This window comes from Rhagoletis pomonella, unplaced genomic scaffold (assembly GCF_013731165.1).
Source record: "Rhagoletis pomonella isolate Grant_MI unplaced genomic scaffold, Rhpom_1.0 Rhpom_scaffold_00005, whole genome shotgun sequence".
Taxonomy (NCBI): domain Eukaryota; kingdom Metazoa; phylum Arthropoda; class Insecta; order Diptera; family Tephritidae; genus Rhagoletis; species Rhagoletis pomonella.
Window position 1 is genome coordinate 77,184,755 of NW_023458559.1, and position 23,423 is coordinate 77,208,177.

A 23,423-nucleotide genomic window follows, 5' to 3' on the forward strand; every position below is an offset into this window, starting at 1 on the left:
AAAAAAATTAAAAATTTTAAGTTGAAAAAGTTGGCGTGTTAAAGGTCAAAATATTTTTCAATAGCGAGCTTGCATTTTTTTGCACGCTGCTACACAAACAAAAACAACAACTGCACTTTGCCTTGCACTTTAGTAATGTCTGTAAGTAGGTGCATGCAACCACTGGTAATCCCAAACACACGAGGCCTACCCTACAGGAATGGCATGTACAGATGAGATTCGGAATAGGCAGAACGAAGTTTTTTGAAGTTTACACACCTGTAGGGACGCTAAAATAACACAAAAAAACGCCGAGACACATAAACTTGATTTTGGGTTGTAGATCGCGGATCTGTGCACTACTTTTTCAGATCAGGTCATTTTTCCAAGATAGTTTAATTTAAAGTTTAAAGTTTGTCGCGTTTGGAAAAAAATCAAATTTTAACATGGAAAATGTTACTCATACGCCATGCCGCACATGGCCGTACTCATTTGCTGCCAATGCCGATGTTTACATGAGGCGATTTTACAGGCAACTTTTAGTTGCAAGCAATAATGGACAGGTGTAAACGGCCTTTCAACTAATCGCGTCCAACGAAGTTGGCGTGCAGCCAAATTTCGATTCAACTAATTGCCTCTAAAGTTGCCCGCAAATTCGCCTCATATAAACACCGTATATTTCATACAAAACAATTATTCCATATTTTCATTTATTTTTTACTATTATTGTTAATTTATCCATCGATTTTCATCGTTAGTAGCTTAATTTTTTTGCAAAAGAACAGGATTTAATACAAATGAAAAAAGCTATTACTGCCAACTATCTTTAGTGCTCTTTACAATCTTTCGAAAGACTAACGAAAGATCTGCTAACGAGGAGATTTTAGCGTTATGCTATTTGTCTTTTAGTAGTTAATGTTTTTTAATAAAATAAAATAATAATATATCTACATACATATATAAAAAAATAAAAACAGCTAAAATAAATCAAAAAATTTAAAATTAAAGAAACTTAAAATTATTCTTAATTTTTTAAATTAAATTTAAAAAGTAAGAAAAAATTACTAAAAAAGGATTCCTTTTAAAACAATAATATGTGAAAATTAAAATAAAATTAAACGAAAGAGGTAAATAAGCTCATAAAAATTACATAAATGAAATAAAAAAAAAATAAAAAATAATATTTTTTCTTTCCATTAAGTGTATATGCAATTATCTTGCTAGCGAAGTAATTTGATGGGCAACTATCTTGAATGCTCTTTACCATCTTTCGAAAGACTAATGAAAGATCTGCTAACGAGGGGGTCTTAGCGTTATTCTGTTTTGAAAATAAAATAAAATTTAAAAATATCCATACATATTTTTCTTTTTAAAGCAATAAAAAATATATTTATAATAAAAAATCTATCAAAAGTAAAGAAAACAAAAAAGGGAAAATAACAAAATAAATAAGTTATAAAATATATTTTTCATTTTTAAAACATTACAATCTAAAAAAATAAAAATAAATTAAATCAAAAAACTTTCTTTTCAATAAAAAAAATCTAAAAATTAAAAGAAGGAAATAAGTTGCTAAACATTACATAAATGATTCAAATTATTTTTTCTTTTTAAATCAAAAACTAAAAATAAAAAGAAAATTAAATTTAAAAAAAAATTATTTAAAATAATGTTCCTAAAAATGCAATCAAATTCAAAAAGTAAACTAAAAATTGAAAAAAACTATAAGCAAAAAAAGTTTATAAAACTTTAAAGAAAATAAAAATAAAAACATTTTACTTTTTAAAACAATAAAATTAGAAAATTAAAAGAAAACCATGTTGAGAGAAGAAAGAAAAATTAAATGAAAGTTAAAACCAATTTTTTCCCGTTTAAAACAATAAAATTTGAATATACAATTTAAAAAAAAATAAGTTTATGAAGACCAAATGAAATTCAAAAAATATTTTGTTTTCATTTTTTGGACCATGAAATCTAATAATTAAAAGAAAATTAAATTACAAAAAGAAAAACAAGAAAATACAAAAAAATTATAAAAAAATCCGCTCCCAAGGAATCGAACCCATATCTCTCGAATGGCACGCCAGTGCCTTGCACACTCGGATATTGCGACTGTTGGAGCGGCTCAAAATAATATACAAGCGCTTTCTGGCAAATGAGCTTTTCATCACGAACGGTGGTTTAGAGGGCTTAGGGTGATTTTGTGCTAGAATAACAAAGTTCTTTCGAACTATTTTGCCATCTGTCTTTCACTTGTCTTACAAAAGACTATTTGCTTTCTTAGCCAGAATTTCCCCTTTAGGGCGCGGTGTCTTCATCACTAATTTATCATCTGTTTGTAGAAACTAAACTCGATTGGAATCAACATTGAGCCAATTAAATGGTATCGAAATGCGCCGCCTTAGTACTAAGTGCGCCTGCATCCGGAACTGAATCGTTCAGTCCCAGAAATAGCCTCTTCTTTTGCCTCAGAGTTTTATCTCGGATTACTTTTATCAGCATTGACCAAACGGGGCCAACCTAGTTCGAAAAAATCTGCAATCCAATCCTGCAGCGCATAAGTTGGGGCCTTCCAGCTATACCCAATGGACTTCAGTTGTTATTAAACTGTCGACAAAATGCTATATCGAGGTCTGCAGTAGTCTTTATTCTTTAGAAGCAAGGCGAAGTAGTTAAGCATCCCTTCTGCAGCTGTGCACCATCGCATAAATAGTTTACTTTCCTGCTGGGTTTCTCTTATTTTATTATAATTCAAATATGAGTAGGTCGAGGAGAGCACCACAGATGGATACATATGTATGCCGTAGGTGGAGATAGCTATGCACGCCAATGGCAGCGTCAAAATGCGCAATGGCAATAACAACAACTGCACTATCTAATATCTGATACTCATACCCCCGAAACATTCCCTAGCAATGAGCTCACTTTTGTGTCAATGCTAGTATATGTATGTACATACTTATTTTATTATGGCATGAAAATAAAAAAGAAGAATTTTTTAAATGTCAAAGGCGCATGCATGCCAACACGTCATACATAACAACAACAACAACAACATCAGCTTCGACACCCGAAGCGAAAGTTTCAATAACAACCGTCATATCCGTAAATGCGCAATGCTTGACGTGATTAAATGACAAAATGAAAAGCTGAAATAACAACTGCACATGCAAGCATGGGTATTATACGAGTACGTAGATATGTCACTCATTCTATAATTATTTTAGTTGAAAAATTTTTTGTCAGAAAAACTTATCTGAAACGTTGTTTGAAAATATTTGCTTTTAAATATAATTAATATTTGCAAGCGAATCTAAAGCTGTGCTGTATAGACAGGCACCTACATACCTACATACACTCGAGTGCATTAACAATAAAGATTCAGAATTTACCCAGTAGCACTTGAATTTTAAGCGAAAAACATTTCAAGTGCATCTTTGATTCTTATACACTTGTCTTAAGAACGCAGTTGTATGTGCGGCAACCATATTCTCCAACGCCTCAACGCCCACTACATTAGCGCATACGCCTACGTTGGCCGTGAAGAAATACTATATATATGTACATTAGGGTGTTTCACTAAAAAAAGTTGCCGTGTTTCCACCGTAATTATAAAACTTATTGTGTTATATACATATATTGCGGTCGCCTAAATATTTCGGAAGTAGGTTAAAATTTACATAAGCTAGAACGATTTGAAAATACCTCCAAAAATCCCTTATTTTTCGTTGACAAGATTTTCAAACATTTTTATGCAGAGCTTATAAGCCTAAGCTCTTCTATTTTTTGGAAAAAAAAAATAAAATAATTTTATTTATTAAAAAAAAACTAGATTTTTGGAGCTATTTTCAAATCGGTCCTCCTCACGTAGATCTCTATATTTTTATAGCGGAAGTCTTAAAATATAAAAAATTGTATATATCCGCTGGAAAACAGGAGCATTTTTTTTTTATACGGAGAGTGGTGCACACTAATGTATACACATACATACACACTATTTTAAATTTATGATTTATTATCTAAGGCATGCACACGCACGCATAGTTATACAAATGCAAATTCGCCTACCCACAGCATTGAGCGCTCATTAACCTTAAAACAAGTTTAAGTATTTAAGTGTGGTGAGTACATATGTAAATGCAATTAAAACTGCTTCAAAGAAGGTAGATAACCTTTAAAGCTGATTCTTGATCAGGCTAACGACTATTTTAGCTGAGGTTAATCCAAGAATGTGTACTCCCATCCCTCCCATGCTTACTGGCATCCCTCCTACAATTTCTTATTTTTTTTTTTTGAAGGTATACCTTTTCTAACTCATTTTACATTTTAAATACATAACATACATAAGTATTTAAATATTGATTTTTTTTTGTTTGTAGCCGACGCTATTTTGTCAAGGTCAATGTGTTCTTGAAATATCTAATAACTACCCATTTGTACGTGTGCTACGATTAGCAGAAATTGCTAGCTATTTTGTAAAGGAAAATCTGTATTAAATTTAAGTAATGCACCCGCAACCAATTTAGTAAATTGCTTTTCTCTTACATCGCGCCATGCACATGAAAAAAGAAACACATACCAGTATTCTCCTAAGCTAACAATTTATATGTTGCCTTAGGAGACTACTCGCATGTGTTTTTTTCAAGGGCATTGTGGTGGCGAGCTACCCGCAAGTCAGCCGAGCAACCTTCTGCAATTTTTATCAGGGACTGTAATAAAAGACTATTTTTAGATTTTGAAATCAAAACGGCATACCGGAAAAAAATCTTGGCACCGGTTTCCAAAGATATGATATCAGTTTTTTAATTCATTGACTAATTACATAACAGATATTTTTTCGACAAAAAATGCGCTGTTTTCTCAACAGTATCCCTTTTGAACTCATTAAATTTAATCCAGCTCATTTTGGCTCTTTAATGCCTTCTCATGGCCATCAAACTAGGGTTTCTCTTCAGTGATGTTGGGACCGCTTGAGATAAATAAAAACTAATATAAAGAGTGCACTTCCACCTAAGGGTATACTATGCCCCATTCTCTTCACAACACTTCTGTTGGGCCTAGGGTCCTTAAATAATTCAGAAGGGCTTTAGGGGGTGCGGTATATATGTACATATGTGCTCATACTGAGCTTTGTGTTGCTCTCTCGCCTCCTGGAAATGGTATCACATTCGACTTGAAGGTGTCGCAATAGCTGAGTCACAAAACCGGCAGAGTTCGTTTAACTAAATGCCTAATTTGTGCAAGTGACCCTTCAGCAATTCCTAATTTCTCTTTCGAGAGATTAATTAGAAGCTGAAGTCCTTTTAAAGTGTGTCTCGCAAATAAGCATTTTGTTGGCTTAGCCATTTTGAACGGTGCTAGTGCGGTTTTTTCATTGCTCTTTTTCGGGCCTGAGCTCTTCTCTGATCGTATTTTAACTGATTCCCAGAAAGGGCTCAAACCCAGTGTGGGTTTCGGCCGCCATTTTCCTGGTTTTTCTGTCCACTTTCGCATTACCCTATATTCCCTTGTGACCTAGAACTAGAGGCGTCGTTATGAATCGACTATCCAGCAAATCGACAATTTTTTAACAAATTTTGCCAATCGATTAACCGATTAGTCCACTTGTACATTAACAAGAGCTTTACCTGGAACCTTTAGTAAATGGATGGAAGATTGCAAGAAGGTCAAATTTCTGTATGCACTCGAAGATGTTATTTCGAAAGACGAAAGTGGATTCAGGGCCGCAAGGCTGTCGCTGATAATGACGATTCTCTCATTGTGGTAGTTCCTTACACAGACTTATGACTGGAATATGTTTGGGTACTTTCTTGACTGACACAGATATTATAGCTCTGGGACCGTAGGGAGTGTTCGAGCTGTTTGTGTACCAGTGTGGGGTATTAAACTGGACACGTCTTATCAAAATAGAGCGCTCCACATCGTTTTGCTATACTGAATCTCTTGTCAAACACTTAAGTATGTCCGTGAAATTTCGTCTTTGGGGAGTAGGGCTAGTGGTATCTGGGATCCAACTTTCTCCTTATGCCTTCTCTAGTGGAATTAAGTAGAGTTCGAGAGATACCTCGAAAACGTTTCAACTCAGTCCTTAAATTTCAAGGAGCTGGCTTCGAAAAGACAGCGGTCGGTTTAAAGTTCTAAGCTAAAGCTGCTAGTCCTGGCGGTTATGAAAAGGGGACAGCTGGAAGGGAATCCGTCGGAAGAGAATTGGGGGGCCGACCTGGTTGGTCGCTTCCACGTGTACTGAGAGACTCTATAAAGGAAAGCAGTCCCCTCTCTTGAGGAACTATAACTCCTGTATCTTAGCGCGAAGGCAGTGGGGCTAATTTTGTTTCAAAAGCCCTGATTTTTTAGAAACAATTTTTATAGACTAAAGTTTAATAATTATCATGATCAGTTCCTTTGGCATGTAGGATCAAAGCATGCTCAAGAAATGGACTTTAGCGAACGTCGTGTTTATTCCGCAAGGAGGAAGATCCACTTATTTAAACCAAAACGCCTTACTTTTTCCGCCTCAAGGTACTAGAAAGACTACTGGATAACACTTCCGGAAAAATTTGTTATATACATACATACTTATATCATTGGAAAAGCAGGTCTGTTGGCAAAGCTTTTCATCAGATAGTAACTACGCCTTTAAGGAATTCGCATTTGGTGTCTATAATAACGCTCTAGCGGAGCCCATAGTGAGCACCCTAATTAGGCAACAACACTATTTATTCAGAGATGGGAGAAGTTTCTGCAAGCATAAACACAACAAAATGTACCCTGCAGTACGGTGCCTTCCCCCACTCCTATAGACCTATATGGTGAATACCCTGCTGCTACAGTTGCAAAATACAGGCAGCCAGGGCTTACGCTGCATACGCTGATTATCTAATGCTGGCGGTAGTTTGAAAGCACACCCAAATTTTACGTGGTCTAATACAAAGCGTTGAAACCCAGGCTAGAAAAATTGGCCTAAATTTCAATCCGGCAAAAAGCGAAAGCCTGGATAAGTCTACAACAAGAGGACTAAGCTAAGCAAGGTTCAGAGAGTGGCGTGAAAAACCGCTGTAGTTGCATTTCTTATAAGCATAAGTAAAAATTCAATACTGGGAATAAACCCGTGGATGGCAAATGGAGCCCTATTGCTTGCAAATACCAACTGTTGCAGGCAGTCAGAAATTTTAATCACAAAAATGTTCGAAAATAATAAATACATGTAAAAATAAAATCCTTTGTGTTCAAAATTTCAAAGGGTGTTCTGGTGTTTAAAATATGTGTATAATTATTTTGTATTGTAAGTATGTACGAGTATGTGCCAGCATATATACTTACACGAATATCACACAACCGCAAAACTATAGAAATTATGAAGCAAGTCATGTGTGCAATGAGCAGCAACGGGCGAATAAATATAGAAAATGGCTACAAAAAAAAAATTGCTAATAATAAAGTGATTGTGTGTTAAATATGCACACAAGTGCTTATAAATACAGTAGATTTTGCACAAAAATACTAAGATACATGGTTGAGTGAACATAGAAATGTGCACTTTGTGAAAAAAAAAAAACATAAACACAGATCTGGCTGAGATATTTTTAACAACCTTCAGCCTAGAATAAAACCTCACTTATATACATACATACATATATGTTTTCTAATGGAAGCGAATACATTTATATACATAAGCTTTCGTACATAGATAGCTAAGTACCTACATACAAACATCTGCACCAACATACTCGTAAATATGTGGGTTCAAGACGATTTTTACCTTACAATTCCAACTAATTCACATAGCAAATATGTATTTAGGCCCAGACACGTGTAGTTCCTTGCGATTTGTGTCTCTGGTTTGTTTTTGTTTTTTTTTTCTTGCACTTGTGCCATTTTCGATATGCTATGAACGTCTAAGCTCACTTTCAGCCTCACGTACCAGCGATTACTGAATGTGTAATACCTACGTCACTATTTTTTTACTAAATACATACAAACGTAAATATATACATATGTATGTATATGGCTTTGCTCCAAAGAAGGCCACCACCCCAGCTGACGGCTTGCCATTGGAATATCGCTACTACGCTGCACATTTTCAAGTGTTTGTAAAATTGACCTTTACTGTTTCGTCTATAGAGCGGCAATGTGTATCAAGGAGGCTTAGTGTAAATCACGCTTCGAGGGCGTTGGGGGGATGGTAGACTCAATTGAGCTTACATACTTTGATTTTATCACGTCTAAGGATTTCGCTGAATGTTCGGATATCAAAAGACTTGTAGGTTGCGAATTTAAAAAAAAAAAAACAAGTAATTTTTAAGCAAAAAGCAAAACCGACTTCAATTGTATAAAAATTTAAGAATATCGTTAATTTCTACATGATCCAGTGATCGGATGTAAACCAAAGTAGTCTGAGTTACCCCCTTTGAGATGGTGCGGTTACACACATAAAAGAAATTGACAACCTTCTCCTTTTTTGAAGTTGGTTAAAAAAAAAATCTTCTATGATGATAAGTTTTGTGTATAAAAATTTGGTTGGCGGTGTATACAGGAGCAAGCTATTTAAGCAACCATTAAACAATTACCACTTCTAGGAAGAGGCCGAAAATATAAAAACAGATGAGACATTTTAGCAACTATATATATAATCTATATATATACAATATATATGACTCAAACAAATGACCACGTATTGATTTTTTTTTTTTTTAATATTCGTAATGTTTTTCGAGCTAATTTTTTTTTTGCTATTCTTCTATAAAAACGAAAACGATATAAATCACAGTCCTAAACCTTATACAAATTTTAGGAAAATTTAACAAATTACTGAGTCTTTAGAACATTTGTGGGTATGCAGTTTAATTGCCCATATAGCTTTAGTTTAATGAAGTGCAAGTTTTAATCAGCTAAAAAATCGCGTTGATTTTTGAGATATTCTTTTTTTTTTGGAGACTACTTTTTCGTTTTTTTTTTTAATATAACAAAGGCAATTTACAAAAACTGGCGTTGTTATTTTGAAATTTTATTGCAAACGGTCGCCCGCGTTTTCTTTCATAAGAAATTCATGCATGGAAAAAAATGCAAAAATCCGTCACGAAAAAAAAATTTTCAAAAATCAACGAGATTTTCTAGCCGTGGTCATTTGTTTGAGTCACTGTATATATTACGTGAAGGGATTCTTTGTCCAGGACAGGACGATTTTCAAAAATAAGATGTCATATTAGAGCGCTTGGTCTGCAAATTGACTTTGGTTTTTCGAAACGAGTTGCCACCTGTTGAACAATTAAACTCAAATTATTTAATAAACAATGCCATCATGTCCATCATCAAATTAAAAGGGTTTGACTTAGGTGTGCAATAAGGTTTCACTTTATTGAAAAGAGTTGCCAGCTTTTAAAAAATTTTATTCAAATTATTTAAAAAAATAAATCAATTTTTACAAAATGGGTATCAATCGAAATGGTTTTCAAAAGCTTTGTTTCTTAGCTGAACTATAGTAGGGTTGCCACATGTTTAAAAAATCATATTATGTATCACCATATGGGTGCCAAACGAAAGGAACGTCAGAAAGCAGTAGTTTGAAGATATTTTGAAGAGGGTTGCCACCTGATTGAAGTGTAAAATTTAGTTTACTTATACACAATATAAAAATATGGATGCTAAGGAATGTTAAGAAATCTTTGGATTGAACGCTAAGAGTATTTTTGAGGTGTTGGAAAAGGGTTGCCACCTGTTTAAAATGTTAAATTAAAATAATTTAAGAACTTAAATGAATTATTAAAATATATGTATCATTCGAAGGGGGTTTTAAAAATTTGTATTTCTGAACTGTATTTTGCGGGGTTGCCGCATGTTTGAAAAATCAAATTCCACTAATTCATCAGTTAATTAAAATATGTATCTTTATGTACGGCGAAGGAGAGTTAACAAGGATTAAGCTTGAAAATACTTTCCGAGACGGCTGCCACCTGTTTTAAAGGTTTAATTTAATTAACTCATACAAAAAGTATATGTACAATAAAAATATCATAGTCAAACGAATGAATGTTAAGAAATCTTTAGTTTGAACATTTGGAATATTTGAATTATTTAAAAAGTTGCATGCAAACTATTCAATAAAAGATGGGTATCAAACAAAATAGGATTGCAAAGTCTTTATTCCAGATCTTTTTTTAGGAGGGTTGCCATTAGTTCGAACAATCAAATTCAAATTAGTTAATCAGTTTATTGAAATGCATGTTTATAACAATGTCAGACAAAAGAGATTTAACTAATAAGATTTTAGTTTGAGAATACTTTTGAAAAGGAATTCGAAAATGAGAGGTCAAATTAAAGACCTTAGACTGTAAATGTGTGATAAAGTTTTATTCGTTTTTAATTAAAAACTTTTTTCATCGGTATAGCGTGAGTTGAAATTTGGTGAAATTAAACACATGCACTATGCGAGACATTTGGAATTTGGGCATTTCCCTTTCGTTTATTTAGGTTTTTTAAAGCTCGTTATCTAACAAAAGCCATGTAAGTCAATATTTCAAACTTTGTACAAAAATTAGCAAAATTGGAAAAAGTGTCGTCAAAATTTTGAGTGTGTTCGCGCGTAGTTGATGATCTTGCAAGGAAAGCTATAGGAGCAACTGGGGACGCCTCTGTCCTCCTGGGGTGGACCGAGAGCGGTCAAACAAACTTTCTAAGCCTCAGCTGCCACTAGTGGTGGGGGTTCAGACAAACCATTGTGCGATTGGTGTTCACACGGTAAGACTGGGAATCTCAACTGATCCCTTCGATATCAGCTGTCAAGAGGAAGATAAAAGAATCAGAATAGATAGCCATCGACTCTGAACTTGAGTCTGAATTCTATCTCAGATTCTTGTAGAGCACTTATTGTCTAAACAGAGCAGAGAAAGAATCTGATTTCTCTCCTTGGATTAATTTAATTTAGCCTGGTAGAATTGCAACTAACTTGAACTTTGCCGTATAGGTCTACCGTTATAAAGTGCAAAATAATTTACAAAGCTTTGGTAGGAGTATAACGTAGACCTTCCGTGCTAAGCATGGAAGCTGATCGTTACACCCGTTCAATTTCTATACTGCAAGACAGCAAATGAAACTGGTTATCGGGCAGCATAGTTAACATCGACGGTCTACTCTCTCTATCTTACCTGCAGAAAATGATTATTAAGTCGGTTATAAGTACTCGCGCTTCGACCTCGAAAGATCTACTGCGCTAAATCGTAATTTCAATCACTCCAACCTGCGGCTATTTAAGAAATTAAGCACATAAGATGGTGGCATGTTCCAAATTTTAGGTGGAGAAGATAATCATTTCCCCGGGTATATAAGTATACAATACATGATACGTGAACAGTCACATATAATATAGCCTGTGTTTTTCTCCACAGCCTCCTACAGCCTCTACAGAAATCGTCATTTTATTTGGTCCTGCCAGGAAGCCAGTAAGATTTCTAAGACCCTCCACACTAAGTTCAAGGAGTCTTTCGTAGTTTCTTCTGGAAGGATTTATGAATTTCTTTGCTTGTGCCTTTCACTTTGACTTCTCACCTGTAGAATAAGGCTTGTACATGGTATTTTTTCTGTATCCGATGCTTTCGGTTTAGATGTATTTAATCTGTAAATAATGGCATGGCTGAAGCTATATTTAGCAGATCTATCCGAGGTATCTGAACCATCCAGCATCAATCAAGAAACCCTTTTATGCTCACTGATCGAACTTTTAATTAACTCAATCAAGTTCTTCTATTTCGATTTGGTTTTAAATAATAAACACATATCTCTCATAACTTTCGGTTAACTTTAAATCTCGCCGAAACTAAATAAATTTAGAGTCAGCTAAGCTTTAATTTTCTTTCCTAAATGAATGTTTTTTCAATTAACTTACCGATCGAAAACCGAAACCATGCATATGATTGCCAAACAGTAGAATGTATTTAGATAGATCTCAGCAAAAGTGGCATAATCCTTCACGAAGCTGAATGTTTGCTGAGAGCCACTTAACATTAGTTTATCACTGCCAGCGTCTGCACCAACACCGCCACCACCACCGCCACCTCCGTCTACCACCGACGAAGCCGTTGTCGACGTCGCCGCCTGTGCCTTACATACAGTCTCGCCCGCAAGACTAAGTACCCGCGACCAATCCATCGGATGACTGCTTAACACGAACAACAAATGAGCCAAAGCTAGACCAGCTAGCAAACCATGGCAGATATTCGAGATGAGTATCCAAATTCGTTGAATGACGCAGGCCAGCTGTATGTTCGACGTGATCTCACGATGATGCCTATGGAGAAAGGGAAGAAGAGAGAAGATAAAATGCGAATACTAAAGCTGATGCGATTGCAGAGGGATAAACTGGGAAAATGTGCTAGCGAAAAGAAAATGGCACGCAATGGGCTTTAATGGATTTAATAAAAATTGGTATACATATATGTAAATGGCAAATTGAGGAGCGGTTATTTACGTTTGCGCTTTTCGAAAGTACAGTTGAGTTTTCCCACCACCTACAGCTGAAATTTGTACGTTGTTGCTGTACATATATGGCTGAGTAGCTACACATATTGGCAAAGAAAATTGTAATAAATTTGCGATATTTACGTCATTGTAATATTTATTTTTTTTTTTTTTTAGGCTTTTATCAACCTCAAGTTTTGCCTTTCCACCTTCTATGCGAAACGTGACATTGCTGCGGCAGAGAGCCCGAACACGCCAACACACACAATACACATACATACGTATTTATTTACAAATGTTCATATGTAACAACAAATTAGAGTCGCTTTCAACCACCTTTCAACGCCTACATTAACCTTTTCCAGACGGTCATTGCGTGTGCCGTAGTGTCGCGCGCCTAGAGACGTGGGCTTATGGTTCGCCGCAACCACGCCGACCACCCACACAACCTCCTGGGATATGCCTGCATGCCGCCTTTATTACACTCACCTATAAAAATAGCTGGGTCTACGTGCTATGACCTTTTTGGTATATTCGTATTTTTTTTTTTTTTTGTATCTTTTCTTACATTCATTTGCTGAATTCGTACAAATTTTATGTAATTTGCGTAGACGTAAGCTCTTTTCGAGGCAAATGTTGGATATGTTGCAAATGAGACTCATTTCTATTTCCCATGCGAAACCAGTACGTACAAACACTTTCCCACACACATACGCTCATATGTACATAAACTATATATAGACTCAAGCATGGATTGTGCGTTTATGTTCTGCGATTTTCTCGTTTTCGTTGTCTAAAAATAGCTGCCAGCATTTTATGTACATACATCGACAGCCAAAAATAAACTCGACTGATGAAATTTGTGCCTAACGATGATAGCCCACGACTTTTCTGTGCGAACTTTGAATAGGTGTAGAGGTGGTGACAAGCAAAGCTCTCATAGCAAACGTGGAATATTTCTTTTTTTAGTGGTAAAAGTTACTTTGGAATTTAATATCGACTGCTGAGTGGAAGATCGACCTATCTCGGCAGCCAGTTCGAAAACGCTCTATCTCAAAAATCTTCTCAGGAACGCCCTATTTCAGAATTTTATTGAAAAACACCCTATCTCAGAATTCGGTTGAAAAACGCCCTATCTTACTTCAAAATATATTGAAAATGTACAGATATAGGGCGTTTTTGAATCGGCAGCTGAGATAGGGCGTTTTTGAAACGAATTCTGAAAAAGGGCGTTCTTGAAAAGTTTTTTGAGATAGGGCGTTTTCGAACTGGCTGCCCAGATAGGTCGATCTTCCACTCAGCAGTCGATATGGAGACCAGGAAAATCGAGTAGCGTAAATGTAGAAATATTTGTTTCTTTTTTTAAATAAAAAGGATGGTTGAAATGCTACAAAATGGCTATATTAAAACATAAAACTAATAAAAATAAAGCGGCATGCAAAAATCCCACGAATACTAATTTAGTTGAGATGATTGGGAGTCATATGACGAAAACAATACAGTTGACTAAATAAGTTTTTGACGACGCGTCGTTCAAAAGTCAGACACATTTTTTTTTCTCACAGCTATGTCACTATAAAAATGGCTATAGAGCCTTAAGCTCTGAAGTTTTAATGAACTCCCAAGCTGACAAAAGCACTTCACATTGAATTTCGAACGAAACAGTTGTCGCAGATGTTTTCTGTCCGGTGCTCTCCAATATAAAGGGGAAGTTTACGCGCTGTCGTAATATCGATTTTTCTTCTTCGTCTTATGTGGCACTCCAATCCTATATCGGTTGGAGTGGAAACCAAATACTTCGCCGATTTCCTCTGTATTTTTCAAAGCGTTTTGTAACCGGTAAACTTTGTTACCACCTAATAAGAGAATAAGCAGATATTAAAACATGCAATAGTATACGCTTGAATCTGTCAAGCGCAACTTCAAAGTCGAAGTGGAAACCTAATCGAGCAACTGGATATCCGAGCAATTCTATTCCATCATACCGGACCACAAAATCTTAGGTAGGAAGCTGCAGAACTGCTTTGCCTCGTTTAAAAAATAAATAGTGGAAAACGCTTCCGGAATTTTTCCAAGATACATATATTGTTTCAGACAATTTTACCGATACTATACTTATGCCCTGTACACAGCTTTCAAGTAAACGGCCAAGAAAAAATTGCCATTATTTCGTGTGTGTGTGTCCAAGGAATTTTGACATTTTTGATAATTCATAGCCTGTTGCCTCACTCTTTCCTCAAGAAATAATGGAACGGGCATATATTTCTGTTGCAAACCTGGGTTGCCTTGTGCTCTTTTTTTTTACAAAAAAACTTTAGAAAACCGTAGTAGAAAGCGTAGCAAATTCCTTAAGTTGTTGTGTGTATGTGTGATTTTATCGATAAAAAAGTTTTAATTGCGTATGCATGTTCGCTTTGAGCAAATTGTGAGCACTGGTTGGGGAAATCTTCGGTAAATTGGGCAAATCGCTAATTGGGCCCCAATTGGGCCAAAATTAGAGTCGAATTGGGAAAAACTTTTTGCTCTGATCGGGCAACCTCGAAAAATTTCCAGCAAGGAAACTTTATCATAATGGGCAACAATTTTTGTGCTCTCAACTGGCACGAAAATTTGCTAGCATCATATAGGTGCATTTTCAGAAAAAAAATCATAAATCGAAAACGACGAATTTTAGCATATTGCTACTCGTACTGAAAATAGTTTATACTATTCCCTAATAGACAAAAAAGTTTGAGAGAAAAAAAAGATGTGGCAATTTGAAAAAAAAAAAATTTTTTGTTTATAAACAATAATTAATTATTAATAAACAATTACTGATGTTCAGTTCACTAGATCGATTCAGTAGATCAATATCTGCAATTTAAAAAAAAAATCGTTAAAAACCTTGCTTTTTTGCGGCAGTTATAAACGATTTCATCAAAAGTTGCTATTAAGAGAGGAAAAAATAAGCGTTCGTACTCAAACAGAAAAAAATTCATTATTCGAAAAATTCGCATTTCTGAGCAAAAAGAAAAAATACGTGTCTCCTTAAATTGTTCAAAGAACAATCCCTGTGAGTTTTATCGCAAACTTAAATTCACTTTCCCCCGGCCTGGGTGATTTGAGATGGAATGAGCCAAATGATGTTGCGTATACGCCACGTTAGACAGATTAATCGGTACTCGGTTCTCTGCAATCCCTTGTGAATGCGTCAATTGACAATTTACTTGTATTAGCTACTTATATTCCACCATAATAACAGATTGGCGCTTATACGGCATGCACGTTAAGGTTGCCACACAAAGGAGAGGGACCTACAGTTTTACGCTGACTACGAACGGTGACTGAATTTTTATTAGAAGCTGGCGGACGAAAACCTGCAAACCAATGTACCCGAAGTCTTAACGAAACCTTCAGGAGTATCTCATTTCTGTAACGATTTTTTTACGAATCTTCAATGAAAATTATATGAAGTGGTTGACATGAACTCCTAAACAAATTTCTGTACGAAAAATGCAGAAAATTCTACAATAAATTCTTCACATAGCTGCATTACTTTCATTGCTTTACCGATTTTCCTCCGAAATTTCGTAAAAGAATCGAAGTGTGCAAGGTTTTTTTTTCTTTAGATAATTCGGCAAAAAATTCGATGAGATCTTTACGAATTCTTTAAAATTTCTGTACAATCAGAAATCTTCGAAAAAATGGTTCGCAGGGTAAATACTTATGTATGTATATGCATATATGTGAGAAAATCATATCCCTATACTATTTCTATATTCTTAAACTAACTTTCCAATAAAACAGAAATTGTCAACTGGCTTTAGACGTCGTCACATTTACCATCATAACATGTCGCTGCAGATTTAGCTAGCAGCAGCGCAAATTTGACACCCACACAATATGCCTTATACAACCGCCGCGGTTTTGTTCTTTTTGTTGCAAAACCAACCGCTACTCACCTTCCACACTCGGCATCGAGTAGGCAACGCGTATCGCCAAAACTACCGCTCGCCCGCAACATGCCCGCATGTTCCATACCACCAGCCAAGCTGCCGCCCGCGGCTGACAATCGATGTGCACCACCAACTATGCCATAGCGCCCACTACCACCGCCAGCAGTGCCACCTGCACCACCAGCTATTCCGCTACCACTACTACCGCCTCCACCACCGCTGCTGCCACCTGCTGCCCCTACGCCTACAAACGAATGTTTATAGTAGCAGTGCTCAACTGGTCGATATCCCGATGACGTCTGCAGGAACATTTTGTCAATGTGTGCGGGCGTATCCTCCTCGGTGGGGGAGACAACCGGTGTGAATGGATTGTAAATTTCCTCACCATCTGCGGGTATAATGTCATCGGAAAGCTCGCGCAATATGGAAGAGAGGCCACCAGCTGAGTAAAGTTTGCCTGCAATGTAAGAAGAGAGCATGTGTTGGTAAATAGAAATTGCAAAGAGAGAATTTATTGCATACTACATACATATGTATGTGCATGGTGTATATAAGTGGGTACAAGCGAAGAAAATTTGTGTGCCTTGAGAGTAATGTTTGATTGATTGAAAGAAAATTTGTTTGCACAAACAGTCCAACAAAAATGAAAAACAAGTTTGCTAGAAAAGCTGATAGAACCTTCCACTTAGGCTTAAATAAAAGCTAGAATACCCAACTGCTTCCAATTACACGGAGCAACACTTAAGAAGACGAGGTCAAAGTGTCGAAAAAAGAAACAAAAAGCGACAAAACCCTTCACTTCGGCTTAAAATAAAGCTAAAACTCTCGACTACTGCCCCTGAAAATATCATCTTTGCACCTTGACCTGATAGTCACTTATACATACTCATTTATGACCAAAATCAAACTGTTAAAAAATCGCATTTTTTCAATATTTGGGAAGCTCTAGAAAAGAAACCAAAGGTTATAGAACCTTCCACTTAGGCTTAATTTAAAGCTAGAACTCTTGGCTACTATTCCTGCATTCCTTGATTTGACCTAGGACCTACTACTACTAATAATAATAATAATAATAATAGGAATACTAATAGATTGGCGCTTACACAATGTTAGTGTTTGGCCGAGCTTCTCCTCCGACTTGTGGCGTGCGGCTTGATGTTGTCACACAAAGCGGAGGTAGAAGCTGCCGAGGAACGACCGCTGTTAAGAAAAAACCTTTTTTCTATATTTTTTGCGATGTTGCTTTGACCAGGGCTTGAACCCAGGTGCTGAAGAGTGAAAGCGCGCACTGCTTACCACTACACCACAGCGGCCTATAGCTTCCTAAATATTGCAAAAAACGCGATTTTTTTAAACTTTGACTTCATTTTTCTCAAAATCCAGAGCTGATGGAAACTTTTTACATACGGATTCTTAATCAGCACCAAAAATCCTAACAAAAACAGCTTCCAATTTGTTTACCATTTTTGTTGGCCTATGCTATAGAAGACAAAAAACTCATACCCGATCACCAATTTAGCTTCAGCACAGAGCACAGTACGATTGAACAGGTTCACAGACTTGTGGAAAAAATACACTCCACTTTCGAACTGAAAAAAATATTCAACTGCTGCGTTTTCCGATATTTTGCAAGCTTTTGTAATGAAGCAAAAAGCGGTTGCGATTTTGGATCAAGACCCATGCCAAACTCAAGAAGAACTTGCGACATTAATAGACGTGAACCAAAGGTGGTTGACAGCTGGCTCAAAAACTGACGAAGGGGTAGGAGCAGGAGTCTTTGGTCTTAGGGCCAAGATCTTCATTCCGCTGGCGAACTACCCTAGTATATTTCAAGCGGAGGTTTACGCTATCAGTGTTTGTGCGGAAATAATTCTGCAGACACAAACGAGAAATCAGCCCATAGTTATCGGCTAGTCGGTTAAGAAGTGCACATTAGGAGAATACGACTGAACTAAGGCAGGCGAAAGAACTTCTTGGAAGCTATAATCCCAAAAGATCTAGGGAACTAATAACTCCTCAAAAGATTAACTTGAGATTTTTAACAGGCATGCTAACGGGGCGCTGCAGACCGCGAGCCCATATGCATACCCTGGGGATTAGTGCAGACGACCTGTGTCGGTACTGTGAAATGACACCAGAAACCCCACGACATCTCCTCTTAGAATGCGATGTGGTTGTGAGAATAAGACTAACACACCAGGGCAGGACGGGACAGAAGGACGCCCTCGAATTTGCTTGGATTCATTAGAGCACTGTGGCTGGATGAAGTGTTTTGATGAGCTCTGAGGACAGAATAGACCTAAGGTCGCAGTGCACATCGCCTAATAAATCTAATCTAATCTACGGGTGACTTTATCATACATTTCATTGCGATTAACAGCCATTGCTATGGTCCAGGGGGAACACTTTTCCATCCTAGGGAATGTTAGCAGGACTGGAATTAGTGGACAAGACGAATCGAAGGGCCCATGAAACGATGACAAGGTCGATGTTCCGCCACGCGTGGCCTTCGACCTTGCAAATCCACCACAGACCATGTATTTACAACCATCCAAATCTAGGAAAAGAGTCCTGATAATAGGATTGACATAGACTATCTATTTGACGATTTCAAAGCCGCCTTCGGCAGCATGCATTGACGTTGTCAGTCTGCTCTTGAACTGGGTTAGGCTACGTGAAGTACACTACGAAAATTCTTGGAATAAGACCATGGGAAAGTTTATAACATCGAAAGGGATTTGTATCACATATGGTATAACAGCGCTATTATTCTTAGCCTACGTATGGGGATGGTTCAGCCTAACCTAAGAATTATACTTTACAATCCATTTTTGCTTTTCAACGCAATTTTTGTATTGGCCACAAAGTGCTAATCAGGCGCCGCGTAGCAAGCCGGGATTCGACCATAAAAACGAATATTAAAAACTTTCCCGACTTCAGCGCCACCTAACAGGTCATAGCAAATCTATAAACCATTGGGGCGTACACGCAATAACTTATAGCAATCCAATGACCAATTCAAGTATACAGAAGGTCCGGCACTTTTGGTAAGGATGAATTTAACTATGCTGATAAGTGTTTTCTATTCGTGATTGGCTTTCAGAAATCCGTGATCGGTACATAGCTGCCTGTGAGCTAGACATTCGACACAAGGCTGATTCTTCTTGTATGGTTCTGTTTGGCAGATCGGACTCAAATCATAGTCTTCGATTTCCAGAGCATGTAATCAGATAACATGGGTTTAAAAGCCGTCTTTAAAACAGTGACCGGGACCGCATTCCGGTTTTGGGTTAGCTCTGCACAATGGGGTAATTTTTTTATTACTAATTTCGTATTTTTTGATTTTGATTAGCATTAATTTACATGTCGATCGATGGGCTAAGAATTGCGGCATAAATCAATGCAAATCAAGAGTACAAAATGAACGAACGATTAGGTGGGAGGAAAACGTTCATTACCGGCTCAATTGTATGCTCTTAATTTAAACAGCTTTTAAGAGCGCAGACTAAAGAGCAATCTTTGCGCTCATATTTCATTTGTACCGCTTTGACACTTTTCGAATTCTCATATTTCTTACAAACTTTCGCAGCTAGCTTTCAAGCATCCATTACAATATGTGGCTATAAGGAAATATATGTATTTATGTATGTATGTTGCAGATGGGTGACATTCCAGCGGGTGAGACACTCTGTCGTCTACCTCTCTGCAGGCTACAAATAGCGAGGCTAATAATAGATTTGTACTGTTTGCTACAAGGAATCACGAAAAGATACGAATTTCCGTTTGGCTCTGGTCGATGGGAAATATCGCAGTTAATTTGTGAGGACAAACACAAATAGCATTTAATGACAGCTGGGAATTATACATACTACATGCAGACAGAACAAATGCTGAGTGCATTGAAATCGTTTTGCTGTTTTTCTACGGCACACCCACAATCAACACTGCATGGTTGGTTAAAATGACACAGCACCCGCAGAGCACTGCCTTTGACGGTTTCACCTTTTCAAACTAAACTACACAATCCGCACACCACCTAAAGCACCAAAGCACTTTCTTCACCTCACCCTTTCAGCCTTCTTTGCCCAAATACTCACTTATCAAATGCCCACGCTTATCCCGTTGCGATTTTGTCTTCCTATGCACCCGTCGTTCATCGAAGTTCTGATCGATTTCCAACTCGCCCGACAGTGAGGCGTCATTCATCTCTGAACACTGCTTCAAATATCGCATTAAAGTTTCGTTCGCTTGTCGCACTTCCATTTCACCAGCGGCGATAAGTTTACGTTCGCGCCGCCTACGCGATTCCGATTTGCTACGCTTGCGACGTGGACTCTTCTCCAAACTGCTGCGTGAACGTACCGACCGTTGTGCGGGACTCGCCTGTGGATCGGATAATGACTGCAACTTACGCACTGTACCGCTACCGCCCCCGCCACCGCTTGCTGCGCTACCACTACCCACACTCAGCGCTGACGGCGTTGGCGAGCTGTGCTTCAATTCACGATCCATGAAACCCAAAATGCCGCGATGAAACGAAGCGTCCACTTCCTGCGTCCGTCTCGCCGGCGATTGTGGTGAATGTGTGCGTCGATGACGATGACCGTGTGTTAGTGTAGGAGGTAGCTGCTGTAGCGTTTCGCGTAAGCTAAGTGCATCACCGGATGAGTTGCGACTGCTGCCACCGCCGCCGCCGCCGCCGCCCCCACCTCCATTGGGATGTGCTGCCGTAGGCGACTCTAACTGTGTATTGGCTTCTTCCTTCGCGCCAGCAACGCCAACGTCTGTGCTCGAACCGCACACCGTCATCGCTTTGGACGCCTGCGTAAAGTCGTCGCCGTCATCGCCCTCCTGCGGCGGCGGAGAATGACCATTTACAAGCAAAACTGTAGGCTGCGATATGGTCGACGACTGACTCACAGAAGTGGCGGCCAACGGATCCCCTGCTTCTGTGGAAATCGCACGTCGTTCATGCACTGTGGTGACACTGATGCCAGCGCAGTTGCCATCCATGCCGCCATCGCCGCCGCTCAGGCTATCTTCTGCATCCCGCTCGTCCGCGAATTGTGTGAGCGCTGTGGGAATTTCAATTGTAATTGAAGTTTGTGCCTCAGCTCCAGCGATGGTGGTGGTGGTTCCGGTGGCGGTCGCGGTATTTCCCACTGCCACGCTCTGCGAACTGCCTGCTGTTGTCCGCGCCTGACCACGACGCTCACGCACTGGCGAGTGAATTGCGTTTGAATGCGTTAGCTGTAGTGATGTTGGCGATTGTTGTAGCTGCTGGTTGCTGGGTTGTGCATTGTGCGTTGGTATCGTCGTTACCGCATCCGCTGCAAGAGTTGTTGTCGCTGTCGTTGTTGCTGTTGTTGGTGTGATTGTTGTAGTAATGTTTCTGCTCTGTCTGAGCTGCTGCTGCTGCTGGCCATTGCTATTACTGTTGCTGCTCTGACGCTCGTGCCGATGATGACGCGAATCCGAACGTCGGTGACGATGACGATGCACCTTCGGGGTGGCTTCCATCTTTCAGCAGTTCTGGCTATTGCAGCCAGCCGTGTGCTTCAGCCTACACGGAAATGGATTGGCGCTTGCGTTTTGCTTGCAATTGCTTTGGTTTGTGGGCTGCACTGGTGGTTGGGAAATTGGCTAAGGTGATTGTTGTTGTGGTTTATGGTCGTTTGTTTTTATTTCGTTTCGTAGCCAACGATTTTTTGCAACTTTTCGAGCAAATAAGCAACTGCTGCTGTGATACGTTTCAAGAATGTAGAGTTTCTTCTAGCTACTTGTGGCGCACTTTGTTAGTTGAGTTGTTGTTTTTAGAATTTTTGTTAGCCCATTTCGTTTGCTTGTGATTTCTACGGTTTAGAACTGCATTCTTTCTTGGCTCAAAGTGGTTGCGTTCTTCAATTTTCTACACTAGTAGACTTAGCTGTTTTTGTTTTGCAAAATATTTCTTCATTTTCCGTACTTTTTAAGAAATAAAGCAGTCTGAAGCGCTTTCAGTAAGTTCAAACCCGTGAATTTCACTTGATTTTACTGTTTCTTTCTTTTTGTTGTTATTGCTGTAATTTTAGTTTAACTTGTTTTTGTGAAACCTTCACTTTTCATTGACCCACAAAAAACTAATCGAATTCAATCGAAATGCTCGCCAGGCTGTTGTAATGCCCTCGCGCCTATCCTTCCTCTTCTCTGCACCAACAAGCTACTGCCTTCTCTTCTTCTTCTTCTTCTTCTGCTTTTTATTCTTCTTGCCCGTTGTCAGCCACGCGCCTGCCGCTGCTTATTGATTTTATGTTTAATTAAGTTTTGACATTTGATTAAATTGTCATTTCGCGCTTTTATCGCTCAATCAAATTGAATATGTACATACGTATGGCTGTCCGTGTGTTTTCCCTTTTTATTGACTGACTTCACGTCGTTTACTTCCTGTCAGTTATTTGAGCTACATACATATCAACAACTTTCCACACGCGCGTACTAGTTTTTCAGCTCCTCTCCTTGTGCGCCTCGTGCCGTTTGGTCCAGTTCGCTATGACCTAAATAGCTTTTCTGGGTAAAAGTAAAATATTCACTATTTCAAGCATTGCAGCGCCTTGCAATTGCCTACAAAACAGTAGCCAGCATAGAAGTGTGCATGTGCGTGTGCATGTGCGTGTGTATGCGCGCATATCCTTCATATCCTAGTTGATTGCTTTTGATATCAAATTTGCAATTTTCCAAATACTTTCCATTACTTCAAGCATTTCACTTAATTGTTTTGAATTTCGACAAACTTTTGGTGTTTCTTTTGTTTGACTTTGTTATTTTAGTATTTTCTTGTTTATTTACTCTTCAGATTGCCATAACAAACACTACACTTTCCCTCACTTTCCTCCACTTAACTCCCCTTCACTTCACTTAGTTGATTCAATACTTCAATGCTACACAATACAATTGGTGCTTTTGTTCGCGACGCGTTCGCTTGCGTTCACGGCTCTTAAGCGACTGACTTGGCTTTAGCACTGCTTATGCCCAAAATGGCTGGCTGACTGGCTGCTGCTAAAGGCTTTCCTTGCCGTAAGT

The 23,423-nt window shown here is 38.1% G+C and overlaps 1 protein-coding gene across 1 annotated transcript in view; it reads right to left on the minus strand.

Moving 5' to 3' along the window:
* LOC118739623 overlaps positions 1–23,423 on the minus strand; it is a 29,364-nt gene extending 5,941 nt beyond the window's left edge. Inside the window, exons 1-3 of the mRNA XM_036471054.1 lie at positions 20,462–23,423; positions 16,371–16,821; positions 11,858–12,259 (exon numbers count right to left, since the gene is read on the minus strand). Coding sequence (XP_036326947.1) covers positions 11,858–12,259; positions 16,371–16,821; positions 20,462–21,884 — 2,276 coding nt within the window. The 5' untranslated portion in view covers positions 21,885–23,423. The remainder of the gene's footprint in view (positions 1–11,857; positions 12,260–16,370; positions 16,822–20,461) is intronic.